General features: G+C 43.2%; 1 protein-coding gene across 6 annotated transcripts in view; it reads left to right on the top strand.

The window, feature by feature from the left end:
• GPC1 (glypican 1) overlaps positions 1-19139 on the top strand; it is a 294023-nt gene that overhangs the window by 190629 nt on the left and 84255 nt on the right. For all 6 annotated transcript variants that reach the window (XM_069024113.1, XM_069024114.1, XM_069024112.1 and 3 more), the window contains one exon: positions 745-903. In XM_069024113.1, the coding sequence (XP_068880214.1) occupies positions 795-903 (109 nt within the window). In that variant the 5' untranslated portion in view covers positions 745-794. The remainder of the gene's footprint in view (positions 1-744; positions 904-19139) is intronic.

Raw genomic sequence — 19139 nt, 5'->3', positions numbered from 1 at the left:
GTAAAGAAATTGCAGAGGGCAGGAGAAGCTCCATACTGGAGAATTTTTCAGTGTGACTGCTGAGTCCTCTCATCTTTCCTCTTCTTTCTTATAGGAAAGGGTATATTCAATCAGTGATTGTCATAGCAACCTTTTTTGGGGTGGTCTTGTCTCTTTCTGGGAGATAAATTTTTCACTGAAAATTTCAATATGTGTGGAGGGGAATCAGTCACCCAAATTCCACTGTGACATTCAGCACATCTTTGTATCTTGAAAACTTCTCACTGGCCTCGCCTCTCTGGTTAAGGAAATGCCTTCTCAGGGTAGATTTGGTAGGGCGGGGAGCACTTTGGAGTTGTTTCTTTTTTTCTTGACAAAGCAGTTTCAAACAGCTGTGCTAATATACATATTAAGTCTAATGAGTACAGCTGTCATTTAATCAGACTTCCGTGTCTTCTGGGATTCTAGGCAGAGATGGATTCTAGGACAGATTTGAAGCTGGAGACACTTCTATTTCCCTTCTCCTTGCTCCATATATGAATTTTTTCTCCTTTGCATTTCCTTCCCTCACAGTCACAGTGGGAAAATTTGTGCCTGCATTGACACCAACTACTGTATTAAAGCAGGAGAACTCAAATTTGACAGAAAGACCTAATGCAGATCTAGGTTACCAGGGAGCTGGGATATTTTTAAACTGAGATTGTCTGGAGTGAAATCCTCCCTTTCCCCGACCTGGCCATTAAACTGCATTTTCTCTTATTTTAGGGGAGCACCTGCGAATCTGCCCACAAGGCTACACCTGCTGCACCAGCGAGATGGAGGAGAACTTTGCAAACAAAAGCCAAAGTGAATTTGAAGCCATGATGAAAGAGTCTGGTCGCTCTGTACAGGCTACCCTAACAGCTCAGCACAGAAGCTTTGACAGTAAGTAAAACCTGCCTGAGTCCCTCTGCTCAGGATCCAGTCACTGCTCTGTTTCCCAAGCACTGTTGGAGCCAGGAGTTCGTGTTTTACACGCTTTTCTCTGCATCTCACTCAACAGTTTGTGTGAAGCATTGACCTTCAGTAGGAATTGTACCTCTGGCAGTGTTTCTGTAAGACCAAGGCATTTTGAGAGCACTGTTTCAGAGCAGCCACTGGAGGAGGCTGGCAGATGCTGGTGTGCCTTGGCACCAACACAGCTTTGACTGGTGTGGTGTAATCAGGTCCTACCGCAGTAGAGTAATATTTGAGGCAGTGATGTAAAACCTGGCACTGTGCCTTGAACTGTGAGTTAAACAATATGGTAAAGGTGACTGGATAGCGCTCAGTAGGTGGGGAGAGTTTAAGGAGACATGGATTTTTCTTGCCCTTTCCATGTAGATTGCAAGTGAAAAGGAGGTTAGTTCGTATTGGATGCTTATAGCTGTCAGCTTCATACAAATACCAGGAAATGTTACAGAGCAGGGAAGGTCTTAGAGACTGTGGTGCATAAGATGTGGACAAACATTCTCTTCAAAGTGCAGTATCCCTCCTAACATGCTAAGCAAAGGCTAAGGATGGCTCTCTTACTTTTATTGTTCCCTGAAAAATCCATTTTGTAGTGCACAATAAGCCTCGAGGTCTGAAGGCCACTGGAAATGAATGGTTTACTGGCAAAATTGAGATGACCTGTGATTCAGAAACTGTATTAATTATCAGATTTTGAAGAAGGTCAGACATTTAGAATCATGGCCCTCCTAACTTTATCAACAGTCATCATATGGAGTTACTGTGAAAAGGAGTCAGGGAAAGAAGCTGTAATAGCCAGAAAGGTGAAACTGGAAATTCAAGTAGTAAATAATAGATCTAAAGAAATAAGCCTGACCTTCAGGGAGCTGATAACCAAGATGAAGTGCTTTTACACTAAATAGGAAGAAAAGGCAGCGTATCTCTGCAAAAGGCATTGTGACTGTGTGGCCAAGGTTGGCTACAGCAAAGGCATTCCCTTTATAAGCTCAAAATTAATTGATTTTCACCCGCCTTAAAAGGTGACAATCAGGATTTTCAGAAGAGCCTGACAATGGTGGTTGCTCAGACTGATGTCTGAATGGGACCTGATGTAGCTGGTGCTGAGCACACTCCCTGACCTCTGAAATCCAGCCCTTTGCAGGGGTTAGTGCTTGGCACCTTCACTCTCCACTCCCTGTCACCGCACTGGCTGGTATGTCTGCTCTTTATCCTTGCCACAGACACTCAAAAGAGCAGAGTTCTGCATCTGTCATGTAAGAGAGTGCAAAATTTGATGGAAGCTTTGAGGGTTACATTAACAAGCAGAAATTGCCTAGTGAAGAACTGGTTTTGCCTGAGTATGATGTTTTGGTGGATTAATAATAATAACAGCAATAAGAGTAATAGTAACCAAAACCAAGCATATGAAAGGGAGATGCTTGTTAGAGCCATTTGTTTTTATTCCCCACTATTTTATTTTATTTTGGTTTTATTCCCCAGTATTTTACAAAGATAGAGCTTTGTTTCTGTGGTGCACACTCAAGTTTCTTTTAAGTATCAATGTAAGTGTTCAATAAGCCAGGTATTACTTTAACAGACCATAATGCACAGATCATTGGTGTTTTGCAGTGGGAGCAACCTCATTTGAGCCCACAGGCCAGGAAGATGTCTCCTGCTCCCATTATACCCTTTTAGTTTGCTTAACTATTCTTGCAATCAATATAGAGTTTATAATTTATGCAAGACATGATTTAAAAAAATTATCATGTTGTGTCTCAGTTTCAGGCATGACTTTACCTTTTAGTAGTACTATTACTTTTTTCTTTAGCTACTGCATAAATGGTTTAAAATAGAGGGAGTTCTGGTGATGGGGCAATGGGATCACCTCAGCTCCTGAAACAATGCCACACAAACTGCCCTAGCATCCAGTAAATGTTATTAGTCTCACAGTTAACAAGACTTTCTGCAGGTAGTGCTGCTTAGAGCTGTTCAATAAAGTAGCTTTTTTATGTCAAATTGATGAGTTCTAGTCTTGCTGGCCCCGGATGCCTGGGTTTGCTGGATTTCCTTAGCAGCAGCTTGGAGTGCAGCTTTTGGGGTTGCAGAGGTATCAAGGCACAGCTCGTCTTCACATTAGTGATTTCATTTGGCCTTAGGAGGGAAAGGTTCCACTGGATGGGGATAGCCAACCCTTTCTCAAAGTATTTGTAGCCTGGAGATCAGATTATTCATATATTCCCTGCTAGCAGGTGTGGCACATTGAACTTTAGGCCTGGAGCTGTCGTATTTTTGGATTCATCACAGCAAATCTTGTGCCTGTAATCTCACTGCTGATCATGGCAACAGTCTCTACTTGTAAATTCCCCAAGATCCAGAAAGAAAATAGCAAGGCTACAGCAATCTGCCTCTGAAGTAGTGTTCTCCATGCTTGTGGTCAACATTTTGCTTTGGAGAATAATTCGTCCTTGCAGGTTGTGGTCTGTAAAGCCCTAAATTGTTGGTATGCCTCTGCTCTGAGCTGCAACTTTGTCCTGTTGCAAGGAATTGCAGAGTCTGTTGTTTCAGTCTCCCTGGCTGCTTTTGGGATGAACAGTTTGTGGCCAAGAGCAGAATGTCCTTTATCTCATACAAAGTACTTTCAGAGAAAATACATGTGTGAGATACAGATGACAAGCAATAGGTATAGCCATATATTCAAAAATGAGGTATGTGGAATAGGATCTCATGGGCTGAGTGCTCTCTCTGCATAGCAGAGGACACATGGCTTCTGAGATGCCCTTCCTCCAGGATCTGCCAGGGCTAAATTTAAACAGCCTATGGTATTGCTTAGCTGCTTACTAGCACATTTGTTGTTTTGCTTTATGTTACTGTAGTTAGCAGAATTTGAGGACATTGGTTTCAAGCAATATATGTGGTCACAGGCTTGCTGTTAACCTTTTAACTGAAAAGGTAGCATTTTGCTCTATGACCAATTGGTTTTAATTTAAAAAAAGAAAAAGAGCCAGAAGCACAGACCATGAGTGATGAGAGCATATGCTTTTGATAACCCAGTGCTAGGAAGGATGTTGTGGTCAGAGTAGAGGTATTACATGAGCAGGATTATAGGCACAAATTCTTTGTAGATTCTGATGTCCCAGGGCTCTTGGTCAGACAGAAAGGGAAATGTAGTTACCTGGGAGCATGGCCTGTAGCAGAGACCTACTAGAGGCTGCTAGGTTGGTTTTGGTTGGCATTTATTTGCCCGGAAAATTGTATATACCCTATACTTAGAAAGAAATATATTAATAATAAAAACAAGCTGGGGGTCTTAAAGGGAGCTGGGGTACAGTCTCTGTTGAGACTGGTGCTAAATACTGTTTCAAAGGTGCTTCCAACATTGCTTGCAGAATATGCCTCTTTTCAAATTGGTATCTTGTCAGTGAATGGGAAAGTTTTGGTATCTGTTACTACAAAATTAAATGCATTGACAAGGAGCTTTGTCCACGCAGTGGTTCAGGATACAGATGTGAGCTGGCTGTGCCCCCTGTGACAGCTGCAGAACAGGACTTTGGCTCTTCAGTTGCACTGAGAGCGAGTTACAAACATTGGTCAGGTCTGGGGGAGATTCCTGCAGAACATGAGCTCTTTTTTGCACATCACACAACTGCATGTCAGTGTTGCTCAGTCATGGGACTTCTGAACTCCTTTCCCTCCCAGTACAAGTGAGACTTGTACTTCCATAATCTGTTGCAGCAATGAGCCTGGAAAAACTTCTGGACTGTGCAGGAAAGGCTCTAGCAGTGATCTGTGGTGCCTGGTCAGAACAGTCCCATTCCAAGGCCATGCAGCTGGGGATAGCTGCAGAGGGGTGGAAAGAGGGAGCAAGAGAAGTGGTGCTTGGAGTGACAGTGGGGGGCCGCAAGCAGCAAGGAACAAGGCTGTTTTTCTAATCTTGGTGAAAGTGCAATTGTTGAGAGTCTAATCCTTGTCTGTCTCTCTGTTTTCTCCCTTTTCCCCCACTTAAATCACTTTTTAATAATACTGCAATGTTGCACCAATCTTTCCTTTTGGTACACTTAGCAAGCAGTCCCTGTGTGACTGCTGACCTTTAGCTGTGAGCCAGGAAATCTGTCCTTTTCAGAATTGTTTCATGTTTTCAGGAAATATCAACAAGCCAAAACAAAAAACCTTGGCTTTTAGTCTATACTGCACAGTCTAAAAACGATTTGTAGCTCTCATAAATTCTCTGATTTTTAAGCTGTGACAATCAAATGCAGATTAAAAATTTTGTGTTTTATAACTGTCGGGTCATTGGAAAGCTGATGTCATGTAAAAGCTTTCATAATGTCCAGTGTTGATAGCTGGAAACTGCATATACAGAAACACAGACCATGCAGATAATTAACGTTATTTGAGTTAGTTTCAGACAGTTACATATTTCTTATGAAGATGAATCATTGTTTTAAATGTTACAAGGTGCTCAGGTTTCCTTGGGAAACGTCCTAGAAGCTGTTACACACTGATGGTTAAAATTTTACAGATTTCTAAAGGTCCCTTGTTTAAAGTTCAACCAAATGTGTCTGTGTCAGAGGAACTGAGTTACATAACCCTCAATACCTAGAGTTGCAGCCCCTAAAAGCACTGTTGGAGAGAGGCATATATATATATTTTTATTTACATTCATATATACTGTGAATGAAAGAAGCTGATCAGGAGGTTGTGGAGTAGTAAGCCCAGCAGGCAAAGCTCTGTTCTACCCTGATGTCTTTAAACATGGACTACAAAATCCAGACCTGAATCTGAATTTTTCAGGCATTTTCTCAGTTGATGAGAACATGAACCAAGCCCTGATGACCTGAAATTTTAAAGTATCTGAATTTGGTGGCTCATGCACCAAAAGATGTATTCTGAGAGATGCAGGACTTCTCCATGCAGAAAATGATTGACATAAGAACCGAGCAAGGGTTATCTATGTCACAAGGGCTGCAGTGCCTGTGTCCCCAGATGTGTTGTCCCTAAAGCACTGCTCCACACTTCAGTGTCCTGCTGCCACTGCTCTTGGCTGTGGGTGTTTCTTGGAGGTATCACATGGTTTGGTGAGGTGCTGTCTAAAAGATACTGCTTATGTAGAAACAGGGGAGAAGGGACTGGTTATGCCTTAAAATGTGGAAATGCTGCTGTGTTTAGAAATAAATTCCTTTGTTTCAGAGGTTGTGGAAGGGAGCACTTGTGGAGTGAGCAGTGTTGCTCCAGCAGTCGCAGGCTGCGCTCTGTGAGCTGGCTGCCTCCCACTGCCCCTGGCATCAGCACTGGCTGCTCCCTAGGGCCAGGAATTTGAGTTAGGACTTCAAATGTATTACTTTTGATCCAGAAACCCCTAATTGCCCAGGAGCATTCTTTCCTGTGGTGACTCCCCAGGCCAGGGCTCTGCCCTGAAATTGTGGTGTGTGGCTCAGCTGGTGGCCTTGGCCATCGGTTCAGCACTGTGGAAGAGCACTGACCTCTGGGGCATCCTCGGGCAGATGGAAGGCAACAGGACTTCCAGCACCCCATGGGACAGTAGGCTCAGCTGTCCCTCTGGATATGTGCTGGGAACATGGGATGGCTTCCATAGCTCGCCTGATGTTTGTCTTTCCTAACATCAATCTTGCATTGGCTGCCTGCTGTCTCCCAGCTGAACATCTACTATGAAACAGGACCTGGGCATGGGCATTTTATCCAAATGGAAAAGAATGAATGGCCTAGAACATTTCAGCTCCTGAACAAAAAGTTAGTGGACTCAGGGAGACTGAGTTAGAGGGGGGACTTAAGGGCAGGAAGATGTCTGATCATTTTTTCTAGTGATGTGATAAAGGAATAGGAGGAAAAGAAATCTGGGAGTGAATCTCTTCTGCTGAGTGTTCATCACCTGCACTGCATTTTTTTGACAGGCCAGGGGCAACCTTTTTGGTAAAATTGGACTACTCAAAACACCACTGTTTTGTGCCTCTTTCTGCACAGTGCTTGGGCAGCATCATTCAGAAGAAGCCCATTTGTCCCATAGCTTTACCTCTGGGACACTTTATCAAAAGGAATTAGAGGCCATCAAAGATGATTCCTTTGGCTCCCATGGGCTTCCTTCCCTTAGGGTTGGTTTGGAGACAATACAGACAGAGAGAGCACCTCCTTTAAGCTGAAATAAAAAAGCAGAGTCTCAGGTGGATCCGGGACAGAGAAACAAATAAGGGGGTTCCCTTGGAGGCATCCATAGGAGGAAGGCAGCAAACACCCATGCTCGCTTCGTATCTTGTTCCCCCCAAGGAACCACCTTAAAAAAAGCCCAGCACAAGACAGGATTGATGCTAGTTGGGCTGTCACTCCCCCACAGTCATGGTCCAAAGAAAGGAGGTGCTTTCATGTGTGGTGCTGAGCATCTCATTAGGTATTTATGGGTTCCTGGAATGGGGTGCGGTGTCTACCGAGGTGCATTCCTGGGCTGACAAGATTAATGCTGACAGGTAGCTGCCTCGGGGAAGCAAATGCTTAGGCTCACCTGTAACAGCTCCAGCACCTGGAGTTTTCTCTCCCCTTACAGCCACTTCTCTTCACGTTTAATCTGCAAGGCTCTGTTATGTGCTGCAGGGTATATTGCAATGTACGTGCAGCACTTTGCTTAACAGATGGCATAGGCACGATACTCTCTTTTATTGCAAGAAAAGAGAGCAAAATGCTGGAGTGGCTGGGATGAGAGCACTGCACTGGGGTCCCTCCTGCAAGGGCCTGCACACCCCAAGAGATGAGCTGCTTCATCCCTGCAGAAGTCAGGTTAGGTGGAAAAGGTACATCAGGCATCTCAGTTTCAGCAGCTGTCACCATGTTTTGTCACACTCAAAAGAAGCTGCCTCTGAGTGCTCAGAGAACAGTGAAATGTGCATCTGCTTGGGGACATAAAAGAAAGCACCTGCTCTTCCGAGATATGGGATAACACAGGCATATTTTGCAAGAAATTAGTGATGCCTAGATAGTAATTTCAGAAGAAAGTGTTGGCAGAGTTAATTTTAACATTCAGGACACAGTGCATGAATCTCTTTGAAAGCTTCTGATATCACAGAGTAAGCAGCCAAGCAGCCTAACTTTTATCCCAGATGCTGGGTGTTGCCTTCAGTGGCTGCAGAGCCTTAATCCCAGATGGCTGGATGGAAGTCAGGGCAAGGAATGGGAGATGAACAGCTGAGGTTTTTCTGCAGAAGACCCCGTGTCTTTGACCACTTTATGCTCAGCCATTTTCTAGCTGGTTTACTGCCTTCTGCATGAAGCAGTTGTCACCCTTCATCTTTCTGATGCCCAGTGTTTCTCCTAAGAGGAAAATAATAGGATCTCCTGCTCTTACTGCAAAGAAGCATAGGTGCTCTGAATCAGCTCTTGAGGGTATATTTTTGCTCGGACTCAATGTTTGCCAGGAATCCAGTCTCTGTTCCAAGCCAGGTGCTGTGGGTATTCAGGAGCATGGAGGGCTCCAGCAGCAAGGTGCTGTCCCTGCTTACAAATCGGCAAACACAATGAGCTGGAAAATATGCTACCGAACTATGTGGCATGTCCTGACATAGGAGCTTGGGTTATTTTGAGTACTTCAAGGTATCTGTTCTCATTTGAGATGATAAAAGTACTTTGTTCTTTCTCACCAGAAATGCTTGCAGCAAACTGTTGATTCTGCTTTATTAATTATTGCCATTGAAGTAGCACATCCATGGAGCCAAGAAGTGTGGTAATGCACTGCAGGGCATCCTGCCTGTCTGAGCCTCAACCTATGGTCCAAGGACTTTGGTTGAAAACAAAAATAAACAAACAAACAAATATCTGGTTTGGAGAAGTGGATTATGGAGGGAAGGGATGACTGGAAGGTCATATGATAGGTTTGTGCTAGAGATGAGAACAGAGCTCAAGTCCCTGCGTGTTGAGTGAGGTGCAGGAGTACCAAAAGTCCCTCTAGTTGATGAAACAGTGATCCTCTTCTGGTAAGACAGCAAAAGACATCATGTCATGCCCTGTCTTACAGGGATTTATATACCAAGATCTATGCAGACATCTGTTCTCAGCAACCCAGCCTAAGAGGGAATAGGCACTGGCTCTAAATGCTCTTTGGTCATTGGTATTCGTGGTTTTTCTGTGCAAGGCTCCTTCTGAAGTGGAAGTAATAATCAAAATCATGAGGGAGGTTTGCAAACAACCTGTGTAAATGGGAGCAAGCGTGTGAGAGTTTTTTGGTGTTGGGTAACCTGTTGTGATTAAAGGAGTTGATCTGATTTTTAGAGTGTAGTATGAGTAGCAGTAGTGCCAATAAGAGCTTGAAGGTGATCTCTGCCTATGAAAAACAGGCTGAGAATTAATTGTCTACAGGGAGACTCAGAGACAATCCCTTCTTGTGATAGAAGGAGGCTGAATACCTTCGCTGATGAACATTCCACCTTTGTATTTTCTGTAGCTGCTTAAGGATGTTTTACTTCTCCCCCCCCCACCCCTTCCTATTCTCCTTTTACTTTCTCCCTTCAGACCAACACAGCTTCCTGCATTTAAAAGTACAGTTAAAATGGTGTCATATGTGCAGAGCTTTTTCCAGTGCTTCACTTCCTGTCCAGGCAATGTTGGGGTATCTTGATTCTATTTCTTGTATTTTCTGAAATTAACCATGATAGAAGGAAAGAAAACTCACATTTTACTCAGAAGTCCATAGCTACTTCTGAAGAAAGCAGGTAGTGTTGAGTCATTCTCATTAAACCTGTAGATTTGGCCAAGACAAATCTGAGTTTGTTTCACTGTAAAGAAAAACAGAAATCAGGAAACCCAGCTTCCATCAGGCCTGATATTACAAGACGTGAATGCAGCATCAGGTGCTCTGAGGTGGTGAACCAGGCAGGATACACAATGGATATTACTTCAGCTGGGTTGGGATCTTTAGGAGATTATGTGGAAGAAAGATTGAGGGGTTTTAAAGATTTGTCTTTAGTAATACTCCTTCTAATCCACTGCTTTCCCAGCAGGATCTACCCTTTGCAGGAAGTTTTTCAACATTGCTCAGAAGTGATTCCTGCTGACCAAGGGGGTAACATCAGCACACTCTTTGCCCCAAGGCCAGCACGAGGGCAGCCTTTGCCCCAGCCCCAGTAGAGAAACAGTGAGGCTGGTCATTATTAGAGAAAAGAAAAAGGATTCATTTTTTCTCTCTGAAGCACCTTGTTATTGATTACCCAGCTTTGTTTTTACATGTACTGCTGGAACTCGTTTCCATTTGTCATAGCTGCATTTCCAAGCTGTACATTTCCACGTTGTTCACTATACCTGCCACGTATTTTTCAAAGCAGTACAGTTAAGACTGTGAATTCATTTAAACTCAGTGACTTGGAGATGCTGATAAAGGAAGAGGGTTAAATCTATAAAGGAATATATATATATATGTATGTGTGTATGTAAATAGGTGTGTGTATTTCAGTGGAGAGGTAGCAAGCCCAAATTTCAGGAATTGCTGTGTTCTTTCATAGATGTTGCTGGGAATGAATATTATAGTATTTTTTACATGTCGAGAGGTAAGAAGCTTGTTAATTTGACTTTGGAATGCCACAAATATCTAGTTAAATGTGAATGCTGAATTGTGGGTCTCCAGCTGTTCTTAAACAGAAAGGAAACTCCAAACGAAGGAGACATCAGATACAAAAAAGAGGAGTGACCTTACTGTGAGTACAGGGGGAATTCAGTCTTTTGCTTTTCATTTCCAGTAGTGTTTAGCAAGAAATGTACCCAGTGATGACTGTCTCTGCTCTGCAGGTTCCCAAGCTGTGTGGCAATGATAAAATAAACAAACCCCAGCACTCCCAACCTCCCTCCCAAAACCTGAGACAACTGTGAGCTGGAGATCAGCCTGTGGGTTAATCAAGGCTGGGGGAAATGATGTTTGTTACAATTTAAGATGAGTATTGAGTCTGGATTCAGCTTTTAGCGCTCGGGAGATAATTGAGCGGCTTCCTACAGCCCCAGCAGTAGAGCGATTCCCTTGTAAAATGCAGCCTTGCTTTAATGCTGCTAAAAATGAACAAATTAGTCCTTAAGGAGTAATGAATGCCAATAAAAGTATTGTGTGGCAGCATGTAGTAAGCTTCTTGTGGAGGAGATGTCTGGAATTGACTTTTCTGAGAACAGGATTTTGGCTCTCTTCTGATGCACCCATCTACACCTGCAGCTCTGCCCCTGCCCTCCAGGTCATTAAGAAAGGCAAGGGCTTAGGTGGAAATAGCCAAGAATAATGTATAGCCTCAATTTTCTGGCTTTGTGCTTTTTTTGTGACATCTGAGGGCAAAGTGGAGCATCCTGTTTGTCTTGGTTCACTGTAAAGAAGGACTTGTCTGTGTCTGCTCTCCATTTCTGGCTCACAGGTAATAACAAGAGAGGTAGGGTTCCTCCTCCTCTAGTGCTGACTGCTTTGGCTGGAGCACAGACTGATCCTCCTCCTTCACACCTGCAGGTGAACAGGAAGGCTGTGCAGTTGGCTGTACCCATGACAAATACAGCCAGTATTTTATATGTCAGTGTGCATTTGCCGCAGCTCTGAAAAGCCGTGGCTGTTTCAAAGCTGAGTTTTGTCCAGCTTGAAGAGCTCTTTGAAAGGAACATAATTGTTGTCGTTTCTGCAGGATTTGGCATCCTCTGCCTTTTGTGTCTGCCATGCAGTTTTCAGTCAGGTTGGAGATGACACAGCTGAGCTAAGCCAGCCCAGCTTTCCTCTCATCCCCTCGCTGTCAAGCTTGCTGAAGGTCATGGTGAAGCCCATCCCAGTAGTGCATTTGCCTTCCTGGTGGTGCCTGACCTGTCACCACCAGGTCCCAGAACTGGTGCACAGTTCAGCTTCTGTTTGATCATTTGTGAAACAGATAAGAAACACTAAATATTTTTATGTTTCCATAGTCCATATTGAAAAAGACAGAAGGCAAAAGACTAGAACTGAGATATTTTTTTAATAGTTTTAATTTATGCCTCCCTCTCTGGCACAAATAAACTATTGATATTTAGTCTTCATTGAAGTGATCCTACACTATTTCTTTTCCTCACAGGCCCCTTGCCTCTTGCAGGACACATGAGACATGATGTCTGCTGAATCATCACCATTTGTTGGGTAGCGTGGTATGTTATTTACTGTACAGCAGCCAAATCCTGCACTCAGAAATAATTAATAATTTCCTCATAGGCTAATTAAAGATTGTATCATAAAGCATGTGCATCAGGGGGTTGAATTAAGGTTTCACCAGCAGCTTGAATTTTCTCAGATCCCTAAGTATGGGGGTGTTTGGCTTTGGAGTTACAAGACAGCCTTGACTGGAGTCTTTAAAGTCTAATGTGAGGCCCCATTTGCACCAGGAGGTGCCAGCCTGACTCCCTCCCTGCCATCACTGCTCACTCCAGTGTGCCAGGGCCCGGCAGCTTCTGGGGGAAAAGCAAAACAAGGGCAGCTGATCCTCTTGTAAAGCACCAACTCCTTTGCTTATCTCAGCCTCACACACAATGTGTTTGGCTGATCTTCCCTAAAATTCATCTCAAAGCAGATTCCCAGCATGGAAGGTTGGTGTAAGATGTGCCAGTAAGTTTGTTGTGAGGTGTATAATTACACTGGGAGCTTTTCAGTCTGGAATTTGCATCAAGTATGATTAGTTAAGTGGAGACCTCCTTATTTGATTACCCCTTTTTTGTTGTTGTCTAAAAGAGAAAATGACATAGTTAGACAGGAAAAGCTTTAGAGAGGGGTGATCTCTTTATTATATGTTTCTTTGGTGTTTGGCACAGTGTGGTTGAGAGCTTCCAGTGCTATAATAAGTTACAATGAATGTGCATTGCCAGTGAAATTGTACTTCAAACATCACAGGTGAACTGATACAGACTCAAACTGTTACCTAAGAAGAAAATAGCTTTTATTTGTTGTTGCCTTTAGACTGCGATAAGTGTTTCAGCTGGAAAAGGAACAAGTACTTTTTTACATTTTTAAAGTTAATGCACAGAAAGTCTTCAGTTGATTAGCAGAGGTCCTGTGTAGGATGGCTGTTTCATTACTAAGAGTTTAAGTGAGCTATAAATATATTTTATGCCCTTGTACAAGTTCAGAGGACCATGAAATATAATTAAAAGATTCTGGGCGCTGCACGCACAGGAGCAACATAGGAAATAAACGTTTGACCTTCTTACCTTTGGTCGCCAGTAAGCAATTGCTCTCTGTGCTTCTTGCCTGCATTACTTACTGTTTTGGCTTATATACAAGATTCAGCTGCCTACTGAAAATGTTGAATGAACATTCACAATTCAGTAGTTCTTCTGTCTGGATTTTTCTCTTCTCTGGAAGAAGAATAGCCAAGCTATTAAGAAGTTAACAATTACCTTTAATTATGCAGACCAGCTTTGGCTATGAATGAGAACGAGATTTGGAGTCTATTGTTATTTCCTTTTATTTCTGAAAACAAAACAAGAAATGGTAATCAAGACATTTTATACAACTGAAACACAGTGTGTCTGAAGCAGTTCTGTTTTATTTCTAGCCAAGGGAAACACCATATATGTACTATACCAGAGTAGGGTCTGCCTGTGGATTAACATCCCTCAAGATTTACTGGGAAGCTAACTCACCAAAGAGACTTCTCTGTAAAACTGAGCCAAGTTTTGACACTGAATAAGTTGATGTAACTGGGTTAGGACATGGCCCAGTGATTTTCAGGTTTGCACTGGGGAATATAGCTGTGACAGACTATCATTCTGAAAGAAAGCCTGAAAATTAAATACATGGTAACAAATATAAATTTTATCTCTTGGGGCCAAAGAAAATAGAACAAGCCCTTGTCTGCTGTGTGTGAAACAGAGGAAGAAGCCAGTGGCTGTCGAGCTAAGGGAAATGAGTTTGCAGGATCCGGTTATCTGTTATTTGAGTCTGTAGTCACTGAGCTCAGAGCGAGCCTGTTGGCCTCAGCCCTGCAGTGCCATGGCTGCACACCACAGTCTCCTGAACTCCATGGGATCGTTCTCTTGGCTCATCCTGAGTGCTGGTGGTGCAGGCTCAGAGCTGGGAGCCCTTTGGTCAGCGATGCTGCAGTCAGTAATGTTCCTAGAGGAGCTGGCAGTGTCTTCGGTAGCAGTTTGGGACTTTTGATGGAGGTGTCCACAGTAGACTGTCATTAGGCACCTGCTTCAGGCATCTTCAAAGGGAAGGGAGGAGGTAGCCAGCATGAAATGTGAAAAGCTTGCTGTAAGCCTGCCCTCACCTCCCAGATAACAGCTGCCTCAGGCAGAGTGCCCTGGTGAAGCGATGGTGGAATGAGTCACCCTGAGAAATCAGCTCATCAAACCCAACTGCTGAGTGAACAGCAGTAGCAGAAGTACAGCTGTGGGAATAGATGTCTTTATTAGAGCAGAGATAAGCCTTGTGGCAAGACTTCCTAAAGAATGGGTATGTGTACAGCCTCTAAGTGCCTGCGGTGCTGGGGGGCAGTGATCCAGGTCACCGCTGCTCTGGATTCCACATGGGAGCTGGTGGGGCACAGGGATGAGGAGGAGGCACATACTTCATCCTGCACTGAAGGGCATGACCATACATCCCTATTGGGGGATCTCTGACTTCTCTCTGCAACAGGCAGAGATTGACACCACCACAAAAGGGCCAGTGATACAAACTGGGCTGTCCTCACAGCAGCTTTTTCCCTGGTATCTCTGCTCTTCACTGCAAAATGAATAGACATGCTCCTAGTCCCATGGCCTTTCTTATGGAGTGTAAAGCCTCCCTTCTGTTTAAATAAATATACACATGGCAAGGATCTGACACAGAGACTGTTGAAGTTGCTGGAGGGGCACTTCCATGGTCACTGAAGTGGACACCGTGTGGATATGGTGAAAAACCACCTTGAGACATAGGTGTGAAGAAGCTGGAGAGGCTGAGTTTTAACAGGCTGTCCCTCCTGAGGGTAAGGACTGAGAATGTTGCTGCTGTGCACGATCCATGTTTGCAGAACAGAAAGAATCTCTGTGGAAGGTGACCCGGCTTCGAAGATGTGGGTAGCTTATCACCAGGAGAATATATAAATAATGGGTAAGCAGTAACTTGCATACGCTCCATTCAGGCATATTCCTGAGCACAGAGGAGGGGGATTTGGGCAGACAGCAGTCAAGAGAAAACAGCCTGATCAGCAGCGGTCATGTTTGAGCATATAGGGGATAGATTGGGATATAAAGGCAAAGAGGGAACAGGGATATTTCTTACAACATGAAAAACACATTTGAAGGAACTAGAAGTGAACACTGCCAGCAAACACAGTTTAGGTTTAGTCTTTTTCCATTAAAAAAAAGTATTATGGTTAATTTTCTTTAAAAGGACTATAAAGATTGGAATCTCCACTGTCATAAAACTTACAAGTCTCTGTAGTGCAATATATTTTTAAAAGGCAGGCACCTGACAGATCAGGTGATACCTGCACAAACCACAGACCACAGCAGGGATAAAATATTTCCCAGTCATACCTGAGTGATAGGATGCAGCACCTTGACTGATCACTTCCACCTCCGGAATTGGACTGTTTGATATTTGTTGTGTTCTGTACCAGAAGTTTCCCAAGCAACCCAGGAAGGAAGCAGGCACCAACAGCACAGTTAAATCTTCTCAGGTCTCTTCTGCAGTCATAGCACTGCAGTAAATCTTGCTAATTATTTCACTGGAGTTTTATCCTCTTTGTATGTAAGCCCAGACATTTATCTGTAGAGTTGCACATTTTGGGTATTTTGTAGTGGTGTTAAACTGAAAATAGAGTGCATATTCTCCATAATTCCAGAGAGTCACAATGAATTGAAACAATTTGGAACCTGAAATCAGGTACTGTGAGTTCTTTTTCTTCCGATAATAGAAATTCACTGTGTCAACCTAAGCTGATAAAATACTTCCATTTCAGATTGCTGCAAACAGGCAATTTGGGCAAGGAAGCAGTTGTACTTTGAACTCCTATTAGGAATAGAATTAGTTTTCAGCACAGTCAGATTAGCAAAACCAGGATCGAAGGACCTATTTGTAATTTCTTATTTAGAGCAATTGCTGATCTGATGAATGAGACCTGTGTTCATACTCTGAGGGACTGCAGTCGTGGCCATGCTAGCATGTTAACATCTAAGGCAAAGTGAACAGTGCAAGTCCCAAAACACAATCTAATCCCTTATGGAGGCAGTTCTCATCTTTATCCATAAAGGATACTTCATCACTTCCCCCCTCAATGCACATGGTTGTTGTGTTTCTTAGCCTTATACAGAATCCCCTATTTTTTACATTCTAGAGTTCTTTATGTTAATAAAAAAATCCACCTAAAATAATGAGACTGGAAATAGATAGTATATTTTTTCTCAGCTTCCACTTTAGGGAATTTAAGTGGTCAATTTTCAGACAAAATTCTGTGCCTTTAAAGTAACGAGCATCAAAGACCGTTTCTAAGATGCTGAAAGACATTGAAAACGTTCAGGTAGTTAGCTTTGGATGATTTAATACTTGGCTTAATTTAAATCCTGGAAAGATTGAACTAACGCGTATCTTAAGAGGTAATTGCTTTGAGCAAGTGGAAAATACCGTCTCTTCTTTATTCAAAGGAGTATGTCTGTGGCAATTAGGATGGAATTATTTTGGGCTTACTGTGGACTGCTGAGTGACCATGGAGGAAAAAATCATATCTTCCTGTGGTCTCAGTTAGAAAAAAATAGCCACTTGTGTTGTCCTGATGAATATTTGGCCACTAAAGGTCGTGGTGCCTTTGTATCAGGGGGCCAAGGTGCTCATGGTAACACACCCGAGGCAAGAAATTCAGGGAGCTACATGTGTGACCACCCAAAGGTGCCCATATAAAGCCTAGCTTTGCCACAGTGAGTTTTTGTTTCATTATGAAAATTGTGTACTATTACCTTGTATTAGACTGGTTTCCCATTTGCTTTTGGGGAGTTTGATGCTGGAAATAGATACCCGTGTTTGAAAGCAGACTATGTTTAGACAAATTCCCAGGCGTGGAGGACAGGAACTACACTGCTTCTGTTGTGCCATGTGGGTAAGTGGCTGGTGTGTTTTGTATGCCTGTTGCTCAGAATTGGGTAGGGAACTGGTGGAGTCCCCCAGGAATGATGGAAATTTCCTTTGTAAGTGTCCGTGCTGGTGAGGAGGGGGGTGTGTGGACACTGCACACCTGCCCAGCCCTCACCTCAGCATGCTCTGCTTTGCAGGAGCAAATGCAGAAAACTGGTGCTTCAGCAGAACAAAGTCAGGTGCAGAGGGCAGTAAAAGTCTGTTTGTTGCTCTGTAAGGAAGGAATCCAGGATTGCTGAGCTAAACAGGAGATTTGGTAGTTACTTTGGCAGTTTTATGTAGAGCTTTAGGAGGGAAAACTGAGCTGGAGTAAAGCAGAACACCCCGAAGTGCTTTGCAGCCTGTGTTTGCCAACAGTACTGAAAGCTTTTCAGTTATGCATAGACAGAGGAGAACAGAAACAGGGTTTTTACCTTATCTAATACCTTCATCCTTGAGCAACATAAGACTAAATCAAAACAGGAAAGCTGGTCCAGAAATGAGCCCCCCAGCCTAGGTAGTGAGACTCTTAGGAGTGGTTCCCTGCTTCATTTAAGATGTCCTTTGTGATTTTAGGGACACAGTGGAGGCTCTGAGCCAGGAAAGCCATGGGGCAGCTAATCCCATTTATCTCAGTGGCAGGTCCCTAAATATCTCTGATGTTCTGAGCCTGAGACTGTAATAGGACTTTCCCAGCTCGCACAGGTATTACTGATGCCTTAAGAGGCCTCCTAGAAACAGAGACTAGAAAGGAGTAAGGGAATAAAAGTAGGTGTTTATTTGAAAGGCCTTCAAAGGTACCCCCTGGGGGCCAGAGGCTACTGCCAAGATGGACCCCGAGATGGACGACAGGTCACGAGTTCTTCACACTTTTATAGGTTTGGTTCATTTGCATCTCAGGGTTAATTCTCCAATTAAAGCTTCAGTTAATGATGTAGTTTTCCCAAGCTTGCCCCTCCCTTTAGAGGCTTTTGGTTGATACTTTTTTGGCCTAGGACGGTCTGAGTGTCCCTGGAGAGCAGGCCTGGAGAGGCTTTGTTATGTCTACCTAGCATGAGAGAGCAGAATTTAACAGGCTACAAGAAGCTTCAGAGTTACACACTAGGCAGTACAGGATTTGAAAAATACGAAGTTAAAACCTAAGGCATCATTACAAAGATAGATAAACTAAGGAGGTGCTCAGATCCTTGAGTAACAACAGCCATGTAAGTACCTTGGATGCATTTTATTATGCATGGAAGGAGTAGGACACAGGAAAGATAACATTATGTGTTAAAAACAGAGTTTGGCTCAATTAAAGAGGAGCAGTTGAGAATTAAGCCATACCCAGGAGAAATCCATGTTAAGAAGCATTTTTGTAGACAGATCTTTACCTCGTCTTTCTTTACCCTCATTGCTCTTTATTCCAAAATGAAGTAAGTGACTTCCTTTTCAGAAAGCCCTGAACCCAGAAATTAGACTAAAAACTTGCTGCATAATGAGGGAGACGCCAAAGTACATCATCATAACTCTGAGAGGTAATTTCCAGAGCTAGATGGCCCTACATTTGCAAATGTTCATCCGTCAAAGCCATTCACTTTCTGCACGTCCCAGGATTTTCTGGGTTACTGGAACTTTACAGCACAGAAATGGGTTCTACTCTGCCTAATTTCGGGGCAGCATAACAGAGCTGATGTACTTGCCAGTGTCATTGCTCAGTGCTCTGCACTCCCACCAAAATCAATGGACATTTGAAGGAGGCTCAGGATGGCCCAAGGTAGGTGCAGTAATGACCATTAAAAGATGTTTCCTAGGCTTTGAAGTGCTTGCAGTGATGATATTTCTAAATGGATTTCACTTGACGTAAGCATGCTGGGAAGATGAACTTGCAAATTGCTAGGAAATACAGCTTTCTATGTGCCTAACATCTTAAAGTTATTTTGGGTTAAAAGGATGACAGATTTACACATTGGTAAGGAAGCTGTACACAGCCAGGCCTGTTTACATAGTGGTGCTTCATGGGATACTTCTCTGTCTTGTTTCCATGTACTCTGAGAAATAATAAAATGAAGAAGACATGGAATTTAGCATTAATTCTGGAAACAAAGCAAGGGCACTTCAGTATGTTCATGTACATTTACTTTTTGTG

The sequence above is a fragment of the Aphelocoma coerulescens genome, chromosome 9, assembly GCF_041296385.1.
Source record: "Aphelocoma coerulescens isolate FSJ_1873_10779 chromosome 9, UR_Acoe_1.0, whole genome shotgun sequence".
Classification (NCBI taxonomy): Eukaryota; Metazoa; Chordata; class Aves; order Passeriformes; family Corvidae; genus Aphelocoma; species Aphelocoma coerulescens.
The sequence above is the reverse complement of the archived record's forward strand: the minus strand, read 5'-3'. Positions and strand labels throughout refer to the sequence as shown.